Source organism: Erythrolamprus reginae, chromosome 9, assembly GCF_031021105.1.
Source record: "Erythrolamprus reginae isolate rEryReg1 chromosome 9, rEryReg1.hap1, whole genome shotgun sequence".
NCBI lineage: Eukaryota > Metazoa > Chordata > Lepidosauria > Squamata > Dipsadidae > Erythrolamprus > Erythrolamprus reginae.
The window spans coordinates 37,617,688-37,632,256 of NC_091958.1; the positions used below are offsets into that span (position 1 = coordinate 37,617,688).

At 41.6% G+C, this 14,569-nt stretch overlaps 1 protein-coding gene across 1 annotated transcript in view; it reads left to right on the top strand.

Annotated features, from left to right (window-relative positions):
- Window positions 1-9,756, top strand: part of SOX8 (SRY-box transcription factor 8) — a 41,823-nt gene extending 32,067 nt beyond the window's left edge. The window contains exons 2-3 of the mRNA XM_070760834.1: window positions 1,167-1,405; window positions 8,285-9,756. Coding sequence (XP_070616935.1) covers window positions 1,167-1,405; window positions 8,285-9,024 — 979 coding nt within the window. The 3' untranslated portion in view covers window positions 9,025-9,756. The remainder of the gene's footprint in view (window positions 1-1,166; window positions 1,406-8,284) is intronic.
- The last annotated feature ends 4,813 nt before the right edge of the window (window positions 9,757-14,569 follow it).

Here is a 14,569-nt window from a genome sequence, read left to right on the forward strand (position 1 = left end):
ACCCGCGAAAGTCAAGGAAACACTGTACAGCCATTTTTTTTTTAAAAAAAAATTTTGGAAAAAAAAATATTTACAATTATAATACAGAAAAAAAAAAGACAATACAAAACACAATACATCAAAAACCCTGCCTGCATCCTGTTTTCGTGAAAAATTGGCCCATGTTTTGCAAAAATGGGGTGCACAGAAGGTTTGGGAGGCCTGTTGAGTACTACTGGGGGCTGAAGGCAAAAAAAATGTAAAAGAAAATGTGCAAAAAGGCTCATTTTTTGCAAAAAGGGGGGTGTTTTTGCCTGTTCTTCAGCCCCCAGGATCACTCTGCACACTTTCCAAAGTCTCTGCACGCCCCATTTTTTGCAAAAACGGGTGAAAAATGCACCCATTTTTTGCTAAAAAGGGTGTGTGCAAAGAGTTTGGGAGGCCTGCAGAGTTCTCCTGGGGACCCAGGAGGACAAACATTTTTTTTCTTACTTACCTCTTTGAAATCTTGGTGCATTTTATATACCGGTGTGTCTTATAGTCTGAAAAATATGGTAGATTGCTTTATTAAATGGGCCCTTTGATTTGACCCAACAGATTAGGTTGGGGGGTTTTGATGATCCTTTTACCCTTCACCCAAACAATTATCTCACAAACCTATAAAATAACATTATGAATCATTGATAAAAGGATGAGCAATTCAAAAGGACAAACCTAAACTCTTAACTCAAGTTTAGAAACTTAAAACGTTCATCTATACTGATATTAAAGATCTTAAAAGCTGTTGAGTAATCAGGTCAACAGATAAGATATAAATTTATCTCTTCTTTCTTTTTTATTTTCAATTTTTCCTCTTCTCTTTCCTTCCCCCTTTTCTCTTTTTCTTTCTCTCTTTTGAGCCTTATTTTCTTCTATATATGTAAGCATGTATTTTGATTTATAACTGTACTGTATACTCTAAATTCATATACATTTGTACCAATATTTGCATAGTCCTTTTGCTTTATGTATCCCCTCCCCTATTTATCTTCAAGAAAGCTTATATTTTCTTTTTTTTAAAAAAGGCACTGATTATGTTGTTGGGTTCTTAAGCCACTTTGGGACTACAAAAGAGTGTTCGACTTAAATTGGGTTAAATGCATCAATGAATGAGTCATTTAGTTTTCCCCCCTCTCTCTTTTTTAAAGCTTGTTGAGTGAAAATGAGAAGCGTCCCTTTGTGGAGGAGGCTGAACGATTGAGAGTTCAACATAAAAAGGATCACCCGGACTACAAATACCAGCCACGTCGGAGGAAAAGTGTCAAAGCTGGCCAGAGCGATTCAGATTCAGGAGCTGAGCTGAACCATCACGGAGGATCCCAGATCTATAAATCGGACTCAGGGTTGGGCTCCATGAGTGAAGTCCATCACCCCAACGACCACACAGGTGAGGGGAGAGTGTTTGTGTCAGACCTGCCCCAACTTAGACATTCAGGAAAGAAAGACCCTCGATGCCATTTGGTTCTTTTACTAAAGTTAAGTACAGGGGTACCTCTACCTAAGAACGGCTCTACTTTTATTATTATTATTTTATTATTTATTAGATTTATTTATTTATTTATTTATTATTTAGATTTGTATGCCGTCCCTCTCCGAGGACTCGGGGCGGCTCACAACAGAGAAAAACAAATCATAAATAATCCGAGTAAGTTTAAAACATTTAAAATTTAAAAGAAAACCCCATATACTAACAGACACACACACAAGCATACCATGCACAAATTAAACCGCCCCTCTCCGCAGACTCGGACTTTTCTAGATAAGAACCGGGTGTTCAAGATTTTTTTTTGCCTCTTCTCAAGAACCATTTTCCACTTACAAACCCGAGCCTCCAAAACTAACCAGAAAAGGCAGGGAGAAGCCTCTGTGGGGCCTCTCTAGGAATCTCCTGGGAGGAAACAGGGCGGGAAAAGGTGGGGAGAAACCTCCTTGGGGCCTTCTAGGAATCTCCTGGGAAGAAAGGTGGCCGGAAAAGGCAGGGAGAAGCCTCCGTGGGGCCTCTCTAGAAATCTGGGAGGAAACAGGGCAGGAAAAGGTGGGGAGAAGCCTCCGTGGGGCCTCTCTAGGAATCTCTTGGGAGGAAACAGGGCCGGAAAAGGCAGGGAGAAGCCTCCATGGTGCCTTTCTAGGAATCTCCTGGGAGGAAACAGGGCCGGAAAAGGTGGGGAGAAGCCTCCATGGTGCCTCTCTAGGAATCAAGCTTTAGGACACCTTGAAGTTTGGGGTTTCTCAATCCAGTTTCACATTTGGTTCCCAGGCCAAGTTGTCCTTGGATGTTGGTTTATTCTGGTTTAGCACCTCTGGTTCTTGTGAATGTGCCTCTCCTCCCTTCTCCTCCCTGTTTGTTTTCTCATTCCTAGGCCCACATTATACTACCTCAAATTCCTTCCTCACCCCCACTTAACAAATTATGGCACGATGCTGGGGAAGCCAAGAAGCTAGAGATGGCAGACCTGACAGTTTGTTCAAGGCAGAATCCTTAATCCAGAATCCTAAATTAAATCCGGAACCCAGAATCCTTAATCTGCCTTTATCTTGGACATCTCAGGAGAAATAATATGAATGTACGTGGAGCTTGTCCATATTTGAGATTCTCCCGTTTGGTGCATTTGCTAATTTTGGGATGATGTCCTTGGATACAGAAAGGCTCAATTCCAGATCCCATCAGAACATGAATGAATTCACCCATCACGTTTGACAGAGTAGACGTCCTCCTCCATGAGATCTCTCTGCAGCCTTTCTCCTTCCTCAGTAGAGAGCAGAACGGTGGCAGGATGTGGCCCATTGGACTCCCACCTTTTCTTTGGAGCTGTTCCAGGTGCCTTTGCCAACACAGGCTACAATCTTCGAATATTCCCCTTTTTTCCTGTCTAAAAAATTGGCAGTTTCTTCTCTGCTTCTGTTCTACTCCCAGGTTTTTTTTGTTTTGTTCTGTTTTTTGCAAGAAAGCTGGGATTTTTCCATTTCTGGCTTCTGTTCCTAGGCATGAAGCCAAGCCCTCAGGGGATTCTATGCTCCGTTCCGCAGCTGAAGGCTGAAAGTATATTTGCATTCAGAAATTGGGGAGCTCTGAACAGGTTTGTGGAAGCTCTTGCACACATGGGTCTCCTTCTCCCAAAGGGTCTTGAGAGCAGGACCCTCCAGGCATATCTTTACGCATTCGGTGGGAGACCCTATAGCAGGAGCAGGAAATTCTGGCCCTTTGATGACTTGTACATTTGTAGACTTCAACTCCCAGAATTCCTGAACCAACCATGCCACAAATCATAAAAGGACCATACTACTTGGCTTTAGTCCACTTGCTTGTCTCAAGGAGGCCATTTATTTTATTTTTTTTTACAGTTTTTACAATTGCAAATAATCGCACGCATTATTTGCTTTTACATTGATTCCTATGGGAAAAATTGCTTCTACCTACAAACTTTTTTATTTAAGAACCTGGTCACGGAACGAATTAGGTTTGTAAGTAGAGGCACCACCGTAATTGCAGTAAAAATAAAACTATCATATTTGTTGTATAAGATTTATTTATTAGATTTGTATGCCGCCCCTCACCGGAGACTCGGAACGGCTAAGATGCACCTTAGATTTGGGGGAGGGAAACAAGGGGGCAAAAATTCTGCCTCTGCCTCCCAGTAGTTTGCTTCCCAGCACACAGTACAGATGATATACACTGTTTGGTGTGTATTTCTGTGCATGTAGGCCTGACCCATAGAAATAGCAAAGAATTGGAGAAATGTACGTTATGGCAGTATATTAATGCCAGAAAGTTTTCTTAAACGTATTCACACTAACTCATCAAAGGGACAGAATTTCATACTCCTGCTATAGGGTCTCCCACCGAATGTGTAAAGATATGCCTGGAGGGTCCTGCTCCCAAGACCCTTTGGGAGAAGGAGACCCATGTGTGCAAGAGCTTCCACAAACCATGCCACAAATCATAAAAGGACCATACTACTTGGCTTTAGTCCACTTGCTTATTTATTTTACAGTTTTTACAATTATACAATTGATTTTTTAAGAATGCTTGAAGAATTTAAAAATATTGAGATGAAAAAAACAAACATGCAAATCTTTCTAGGCATATTTTTCTTGGATGGTAGGGGAACCTGGTCTTTTCCTGCCTACCCCCCCTAATTGGACCCTGGCTGGGAATCATGGATCTTGGAGTACCTCTCAAGCAGCTAGTCTCTCATTTGCCTCATTGGTAAACAAATTAAAGGTACAGGGAACGTAGTATTTAAAATAGATTTTTTTTAAAGTTTCGGAGGCTCGGGTTTGTAAGTGGAAAATGGTTCTTGAGAAGAGGCAAAAAAATCTTGAACACCCAGTTCTTATCTAGAAAAGTTCGTAAGTAGAGGCGTTCTGAGGTACCATTGTACTTTGCTAATGGAATTAGGTGGGAGATGGGTTTTCAGCAGGAAATTGATTTTTAAAAATGCATGTTTAAGCCTCTGGGGTAATTATTTATTTTATTGATTGATTTTGTCCAATACACAATGAGGGTTTTAGTGGGTATACACATAATAAAATACATGATGAAGGTTATAGAGAATATACTCATAGTAAAATATATCTAAGAAATAAGAGAAGAGAAGATATAGGAATAGAACATATCAATGAAAGAATAGAAGAAGAGATATAGGAATAGAAGAAAGGTACAGTGATACCTCGTCTTACAAACCCCTCATCATACAAACTTTTCGAAATACAAACCCGGGTTTAAGATTTTTTTGCCTCTTCTTCCAAACTATTTTCACCTTACAAACCCAAGCTGCCGCCACTGGGATACCCCACCTCCGGATTTCCGTTGCCAGGAAAGCGCCCGTTTTTGTGCTGCTGGGATTTCCCTGAGGCTCCCCTCCATGGGAAACATCACCTCCGGACTTCCATGTTTTTGTGATGCTGCAGGGGAATCCCAGCAGCGCAAAAACAGGTGCTTCACTGGCAACAGAAGTCCGGAGGTGGGGTTTCCCAGCAAGGGGAGCCTCAGCGAAAAAGCAGCATCACAAAAACACGGAGGTCCGGAGGTGGGGTTTTGAGGACTGCCGTGTTTTTGCGATGCTGCAATTTCGCTGAGGCTCCCCTCGCTGGGAAATCCCACCTCCAGACTTCCATTGCCAGCGAAGCACCCATTTTTGCACTGCTGGGATTCCCCTGCAGCATCACAAAAATATGGAAGTCCGCAGGTGGGGTTTCCCATGGAGGGGAGCCTCAGGGGAATCCCAGCAGTGCAAAAACGGGCGCTTCGGCTGGCAAAAGGGGTGAGTTTTGGGCTTGCATGCATTAATCGCTTTTCCATTGATTCCTATGGGAAACATTGTTTCATCTTACAAATTTTTCATCTTACAAACCTCATCCCGGAACCAATTAAGTTCGTAAGACGAGGTATCACTATATAGGAGATATAGGAGAGCAATAGGACAGGGGATGGAAGGCACTCTAGTGCACTTGTACTCGCAACAATTGACCTATTTTTTGCAAACTAGGAAAGGGGCAGAAGTGGGATGAACCATCCAAGGCTCTCCCCTCACAATAGAGCCTTATGTCTTATCTGTCCTTGTTACAAAGCAGGGATCTTCGTGATCCTGAAGTTTTGGCATGGAACTTTTCCCTGCTGTTCAGACCACCTGCTCAGATATCTGGAAACAGTTGTCAGCTTCAGAACTTTCCCTTACCTCTGTGTATGTATGGAGACATGCACATTATATAGTTTTGGTCACCACAAATGTAAAAAAGAATGCAGAGAAGAACAACAAAGATTATCAGGGGATTGGAGACTAAAACATATAAAGAACAATTGCTGGAATTGAAAATGTCTAGTTTAATTAAAAGAAGGACCAGGGGAGACAGGATAGCAGTGTTGCAATATCTCAGGGGTTGCCACAAGCATAGTTCCCTCTAAGCTGAGCAGTGAGCAATCGCTCACTTAAAAATCATCATCAACTCAGAGTTTTCCAAACCTGCCCAGAAGCCGAGAGGGAAAGAGTGAGAGGGAAGGAGAGAGAGAGGAAGAGAGGAAGAGAGAGAAACAGATAGAAAAAAGAGGAAGGAAAAGAGAAAGAAAAAGAATGGGAGTAAGGAAGAGAGAAAGAAAATAAAAATCTAGTTTGAAACTAGCTCAACTATTTAAGTGGCATTTTGTTATTGATAGAGTTGCCCTATTATGAGCTCACTGTTATAGACAGACAGTACAGTATTTTATTTTGAAATTCTCTGAGGCAAAACAGGGTAGGTTTTTTGTTTGTTTGTTTGTTTGTTTGTTTGTTTACTTGCTTGCTTGCTTGCTTGCTTGCTTGCTTGCTTGCTTGCTTGCTTGCTTGCTTGCTTGCTTGCTTGCTTGCTTGCTTGCTTGCTTGCTTACTTATTTTTTCTGTGCCTGACAGTTAGAACAATTAACCAGTGGAACAACTTGCCTCCAAAATGCTCCAACACTGGAAGTTTTAAGAAGACGTTGGCCAACCATTTGTCTGAAATGGGTTTCCTGCTTAAGCAGAGGATTGGACTTCTCTCTTTTTTAAATTATTTTTATTAGTTTTAATTACATTATAAGACTCACACAACATAAAACAAGTGTTTGTATGAATTGTGCCCACCACCAGACAAACATTCATACCCCACCCCCAATCGGGGGTGTTTCTTGTATAAACCATTTTAACCCAAGAGCAAAATATCTATTTACATATTTTGAAGTGATTCCAATTTGTTTCTTGTAGCTTGGTCTCGGATTCTACTCGCCATGTATTGTCTTACCCTGTCCCATCATCCCATCAGTTGTCGCAAAACAGTTTCATTAACCAAATTCATCCTTTTATCCGTAATCTCAAATTGAATGTGGTCCACCATGTACCGGTACCAATTTTGCATTGTCCATTTTGTCGCATCCTTCCAACCCAAGACTATTACTGCCTGAGCGCCTTCTATCGCTGCTTGTTTTATTTCTCTAATTTCTCCCATCTCATTACTTTTGACTAATACTGCCATTTCCTTAGTAATTATTCCATATCATATTTAACATCCTATTAATATCCTCTTGCACTTTTTGCCAAAAATTCTGCACTACTGGGCATTCCCAAAACATATGCATAAACACTCCTTTATCTTGGCACCCATGCCAACAAATACCCTTAACATTCTGCTGAAAGTATTCGAGTTGAACGTAATACCACTTATGTAGTATTTTCCTTCTCATTTCCCTAACTCTTGTATTCTTAGTCTTCTCTTCTCCTCTCCTCTCCCATCCCCCCTTCCCTTCTCATATTCCATTCCAGGGCCCCCAATCTCTGAGTTGTGGCCCATTCGGAACTGGGCCATACCAGGGGTAGTCAAGCACAGTTCTGCGCACCACTCCATTTGCACAAGTAGGCCCACACCAGTTGCAAAATGAAGGTGCATACTCAAGTGCAAATGCCCTCTGCTTACGTGGAACCATCCCCATCTCCCACTGCTGGCTTACAAAGTCAGAAAGGTTTGGGATGTGTGAGGCTTCCATGAAAAAGTTTAAGTATACTGTGTTCAGTTCTGGAGACCTCAGCTACAAAAAGATATTGACAAAATTGAACAGGTCCAAAGACGGGCTGCAAAAATGGTGGAAGGTCTCAAGCATAAAATTTATCAGGAAAGACTTCATGAACTCAATCTGTATAGTCTGGAGGACAGAAGGAAAAGGGGGGACATGATCGAAACATTTAAATATGTTAAAGGGTTAAATAAGGTTCAGGAGGGAAGTGATTTTAATAGGAAAGTGAACACAAGAACCATGGGGCACAATCTGAGGTTAGTTGGGGGAAAGACCAAAAGCAACATGAGAAAATATTATTTGACTGAAAGAGTAGTCGATCCTTGGAACAAACTTCCAGCAGACGTGGTTTGTCAATCCACAGTAACTGAATTGAAACATGCCTGGGATAAACATAGATCCATCCTAAGATTAAATACAGGAAATAGTATAAGGGCAGACTAGATGGACCATGAGGTCTTTTTCTGCTGTCAGTCTTCTATGTTTCTAAGTTCAAAGGCTATTGTCCAAATTCACCCAGTTTTGTCAGACCAAGGAAGCAAGAACTAGCTAGAGCAGTGGTGGCGAACCGGTGTCACGTGGAGTCATATCTGCTGGCACGCAAGCCGTTGCCCTGCATGTCAATTTTGTGTTTCCTCTTTATTTTAATTACATCAAACCACCCTACCTCTTTCAGAACTGGTGTTTAAGCTAAACCATCTTCCCTTTGAAGACAATGACTTTGTTTTCCATGCACTTTTTCTCTAGGGCAGCCCCACGGACCTCCTACCCCACCCACCACCCCGAAGACAGACCTCCACCCTGGGAGCAAGCAAGAGTTGAAGCACGAGGGCCGGCGCCTGATGGAAAGTGGGCGGCAGAACATTGACTTCAGCAACGTGGACATCTCGGAGTTGAGCAGCGAGGTCATCAACAACATGGAGGCTTTCGACATCCACGAGTTCGACCAGTACTTGCCCCTCAATGGCCACTCCGCCATGCCAACCAGCCACGGGCAGAACTCTGCCATAGGATCTTACGGGACTCCGTACTCTCATTCGGCCAACGGCAGCAGTGTTGGGGCCTCCCAAGTATGGACTCACAAGAGTCCTGCATCGGCCTCTCCTTCTTCCAGCGAAAGCAGCCAGCAGAGGCCTCACATCAAGACCGAACAGCTCAGCCCGAGTCACTACAGCGACCAACCTCACAACTCTCCCACCCATTCGGACTACGGAACTTACACTGCGCAGGCGTCTGCCACCACCGTCTCCCCGAGCTCAGCCACGGGATCTTTTTCCAGCTCCCAGTGTGACTACACAGATCTTCAGAGCTCCAACTACTACAATCCCTACTCGGGCTACCCTTCCAGCATTTACCAGTACCCATATTTCCATTCCTCGCGCCGGCCGTATGCCACCCCTATCCTCAACAGCCTGTCCATCCCTCCTTCTCACAGCCCCACGGCGAACTGGGACCAGCCAGTCTACACAACCCTGACAAGGCCTTGAATGGGCAGAACGGGCAGCTTCTCCCCACCAGCCTTCAACAGTATGCACTACACAGAAACCAAGATGGAGCGAAGAAGGGGTATGGATGAATAACAAAGAACTCTAACGGAGCATCATTGCATAGTCCGAAGTGCCTCCCGTTTGGTCGGTGCGCCTGAGCGTTCTCTCCACAATCTCTTAAGATTTTCCAAGGCAGAGTTCTATTTTGTTTATTCTGACTCGTAAATAATGTTAAATAACACCCGGACCAATGAATGCTCTTGAATAGATGATAGATGATGATCTATTCTAACTCCTCTGTAAGAACTTTGCAATGAGTTTGGTTTTAAATCCAAGACTCTCCAAAATAATTGAGGTGAAGATGGTGCTTATGGTTTTGTGGCAAACTAGGGACAGGTCAGCCTTGCACAAAAACTCACGTAGGATTTTTTTTTTTTAATCCTAAGCGTTCAATTAACAACACTGAGGGACCATTCAAGAATCTTTTGGGACCAACCAACCAACTAATGTCAGTCTTTCTTAATTTTAGTTGAAAAATCTGAGCAAGGTTTTGCTGTAATTAACATTTTTGTTTGGAAGCTTCAAAAGTGCGTTGATATATATATTTTTGTCACCGTTTGAGAGTAAATCTGTTAAATATGTATTTATGTTCAGTGTAATTTTTGTCCTTTTAATTAATGAAGTAATTCTGTGCAAGAGGTAGATTTAAATAAAGACTTTATAGTGCATAAAGTAGTGGAGGGGTTTTCCCATCTCCCCAATTACACTACTCGTTAAAAAGAGGAAAAACAGCATTTAAAAGTCCATCAGAAAAGAAAATTAGAAATACTTTCAAAAGAACCAATGACAATATAGGAACCTAAGAGGTGGGAAAAAGCAGAGTTCACACTACGTTTCAACAAATGTTGTGCCAAGTTGCTTCTGCCCAACGTTCACTTTCAGATGCTGTGAAGATGCTGGCCACTCCATATTGTTTATCTCCAACACCTGGAACTTAAGGTAGACTGCCACTGGAATCACAGAACCCTCACCTACAGTAGCTCTTCCAGTTGATGACCGGAGATTAGTCATATGGCCTCTAAACAATCATTTATGGCTGGGTAAATTGGGCAAAACATGGTTGATTTTGCTTAGCCTGGTTAGAAGAAGAATCGCCAGGGAATCCTGGGAGTTGAAGTCAATGTGTCTTAAAGTTGCTGAGGTTAAGAAATATTGCCTTAGAACATGGGTGTCAAACTCGCAGGCTGCGGGACGGATGTGTCATGTGCTGGCCACGCCTCCTTGGTTCAGAGAATTGGGATAAAATTGCAGTACGTGTCACCATGAGTTTGACATCCCTGCCTTAGAATGTAGTGGGAGACCACCTCCGTCTGATCCTGGTTTTGCAGGAAATGTTGCCACTTTGTGGATTGTGGAAATGAATTCCTGTCACTGATTGGCTTTTCCCCTCTTTTCAATGGGTCACCTTGATACAGTGGTACCTCTACTTACGAATTTAATTTGTTCCGTGACCAGGTTCTTAAGTAGAAACGTTGGTAAGAAGAAGCAATTTTTCCCATAGGAATCAATGTAAAAGCAAATAATGTGTGCGATTGGGGAAACCACAGGGAGGGTGGAGGGCCTGTTTCCTCCCAGGAGATTCCTAGAGAGGTCCCTCAGAGGCTTCTCCCCACCTTTTCCGGCCCTGTTTCCTCCCAGGAGATTCCTAGAGAAGCCCCATGGAGGCTTCTCCCCACCTTTTCTGGCCTTGTTTCCTCCCAGGAGATTCCTAGAGAAGCCCCATGGAGGCTTCTGCCCACCTTTTCCGGCCTTGTTTCCTCCCAGGAGATTCCTAGAGAGGCCCCTCAGAGACTTCTTGCTTTTTCCGGTTAAAGTTTCGAAGGCTCGGGTTTGTAAGTGAAAAATGGTTTTTGAGAAGAGGCAAAAAAATCTTGAACACCCGGTTCTTATCTAGAAAAGTTCTTAAGTAGAGGTGTTTGTAAGTAGAGGTACCACTATATTTGATATTCCAGGTGAAGAAAAAGTGACATTTTCTTGGCTTGATGGTTTTCCAGCCACAAACAGGCTATGCACCTCTGTACTGGTGCTTTCTTTAAAACAATTTTTTTAAAAAAAAATTCTATTTCAAGTGGGCTCATGGAGTTAACCTTTTCTAAACACTTTCTCATCCATTGCCTGTTCACTTCATAGGAGGCTGGAACAAAGCTTGCACCAATGGAATTTAGAATAACTATATTTCTCAAGCTAATTAAATGGGCTCAGTTTTGAAGCTCCACAGGTGGCATCTCCAAAGTGCCTTTGCACAACCCAGCTTGGCAAGCCAAAATCCCCATCTAGGAATTCCACACATGCAAAAATATTGCGCAAGGTGTGTTTCACATCGGAGGAAAAACACAATCTCTTCTTTGGTGCGGTGGTGAGATGAGCTTTCTTCCAGAATTGTAGGATTTCTCAAGGAAAGCAAAACCACCTGCCAAAGTATCAAAGGGTGTTAGAGGTGGGGAAGGAGAAGTGAGGAAAGATAAGAAAAAGAAGCATGGACTTCCGACCTTTTACAGTAAAATAAGGCATTAACATCAAATTACAGCTTTTGGCTTTGTTTCATCATAACATGATGAAACAATATCATCATTTCTATAAAGATCTGTTAGTCTAATCAGTAAAACCCAAACACAGACATTTTTCATCCAAGAAGATTCAGCTGTTCAGAACAAATAAAGTTTCTGGGGTGAGAAGCAAAACAACAACTTCTTCCTCCTCCTCCTCTTCTTCCTCTTTTTCCTCTCCATCTCCCCCCACTCCTCCTGCCTTTTGAAAAAATACAATTGCGATAACTGTCACCTGGATGACTGAGACTCTTTACAGACACCTGCAGGAGGAAACAATTGCAACCTGAAATTTTGCACTGGAATTTCTGCTCTGTGGATGGAGGGGGAATAAACTCCATCTTGAGCGAACAGTGAATAGGTTCACCTCCCATTGTAAGCTAATTTCAAACTACATCATTATTTTTGAAAATTTTAGAATTGGTACCGCTTGTACTTTTTAAAATAAATCTCAGTTTTAGCAGAATTTACACATTGAGTTTCACTCTTAATATCGCCCTATTTAAGAATCAGATCTTATTCATCAAAGCTGTGAAAATTAACCTTCTCCACTACGTTTTGGTTAATCTGTAGATGTAGGCTAAGTTCTGTTGCTATCTGTTCCTTTGTATGCTGAGCATATAACAGCCATCTATTCTAATGGTAACTTTGTGCCTTTTGAAAAGAAAAACAAATCTTTATAAAACTTTAAACTTTCAGAGATTATCTAGCTTATCTTTTCTATGTTTCATATTCCTGGGTTTGTTTTTGCTTTCACGTTTTCCTTTTAAAAAGTGTACTTGTGGGAATGGGTGGGCTTGGAACACAAAAGAGGGGGGGCTAAAGATGGAATACTTATGCAATCTATTTTTCTGTATAAAGTTTGAAAGTTGTCAGTTTATCTGTTTTTGTTCACTGGCTTCTGACTAACGCTAACTTTTGTACAGATCTATTTGATAAAATTAAAAAAAGCCTTTATCCCTATCACTGGTCTGTTCATTCAATTTCTCAATTGTTCAAGCAAAGAAAACCAACAACATGGGGTGGGGGGATGGCTTTACCTCCCCAGGGGTCAGGGAACCCCTGCCTAGAATGGAATGGAATGGAATGGAATATGAGAGTAGAATAGAGTAGAGTAGAATATGGAATGGAATGGAATAGAATAGATGTTGGAATGAAGGATAAAATAGAATAGAATAGAATGGAATGGAATAGATAAAAAGAATAGAATAGAAAAAGTAGAATAGAATAGAATAGAACAGAATAGCAGAATAGATAGAATAGAATAGAAAAAGTGGAATAGAAAGAATAGAACAGAAGAGCAGAATAGATAGAACAGAAAGAATAGAATAGAATACAAGAGCCTACAAAACTTTTGCCAGACCCATCCTTGAATACAGCTCATCTGTCTGGAACCTATACCACATCTCAGACATCAACACCCTTGAAAACGTCCAAAGATACTTCACCAGAAGAGCCCTTCACTCCTCCACTCGAAACAGAATACCCTACGAAAATAGACTAACAATCCTGGGTCTACAAAGCTTAGAACTACGACACCTAAAACATGATTTAAGTATTGCCCACAATATCATATGCTGCAATGCCCTACCTGTCAATGACTACTTCAGCTTCAACCGCAACAACACAAGAGCACGCAACAGATTCAAACTTAATATTAATCGCTCCAAACTTGACTGTAAAAAATATGACTTTATTTATTTATTTATTTATTTATTTATTTATTTATTTATTTATTTATCAGATTTGTATACCGCCCCTCTCCGCAGACTCGGGGTGGCTTTAACAATTGAGTTGTCGAAGCATGGAACTCATTACTGGACTCAATAGTATCAACCCCTAACCCCCAACATTTCTCCCTTAGACTATCCACGATTGACCTCTCCAGGTTCTTAAGAGATCAGTAAGGGGCGTACATAAGTGCACTAGAGTGCCTTTCGTCTCCTGTCCAATTGTCTTTCCTTTATCTCATATATCATATAGATTTTCTTCCTTTCATATATCTTCTCTATTTTTATATATTTTCTTTATATATATTACTACATGTCTATTCTATATGTATTGTGTATTGGACAAAATAAATAAATAAAATAAAAAGAATAGAATAGAATAGAGGGTTGTCTCTTTAGTAAACCTACAAAAAGATATGGATCAAATTGAACGGGTCCAAAGATGAACTCTAAAAATGGTGGAAGGTCTTGAGCATAAAACTGATCAGGAAAGACTTCATGAACTCAATCTGTAGAGTCTGGAGGACAGAAGGGAAAGGGGGGACATGATTGAAACATTTAAATATTTTAAAGGGTTAAATAAGGTTCAGGAGGGAAGTGTTTTTAAAAGGAAAGTGAACACAAGAACAGGGAGGCACATTCTGACCTTAGTTGGGGGAAAGATCAGAAGCAACGTGAGAAAATATTATTTTACTGAAGGAGTAGTAGATGCTTGGAACAAACTTTCAGCAGACATGGTTGGTAAATCCACAGTAACTGAATTCTATGTTTCTAAGTTTCTATTTCAGCACCCCAGGAAACATCTGAGAAATAAAACAGAGTCCAAATCTTGGCCTTCTTCCAAGTCCCAATTTATTAACGGAGCCATCTGGGTACAATTGTAGCCAAACCGATATTAACTTTCCTATATTTCCCCACACAGATCAAGGTTCACCCCTTGTCCCCACGCTCACAAGTTCATCACATGGACCATTCTGGTCCTCACAGCATCCATGGTCCAACCTCATACTTCCGGATGGTGTAGAACAAAAGATGACCTTGAATCTTCTGGAAGGAATGTATTTTGACTCATAACTTTTCCCTCTCCTGCAACCACCCCTCCCCAATTTCCATAACACTACTCTAATTGGGGCAGGCCAAAGTCTCTTCTCAAAGACGGATTGGGGCTGACAGGCGGCCCCCCACTCTCAAGGCAAAAGCGTGTCCTGA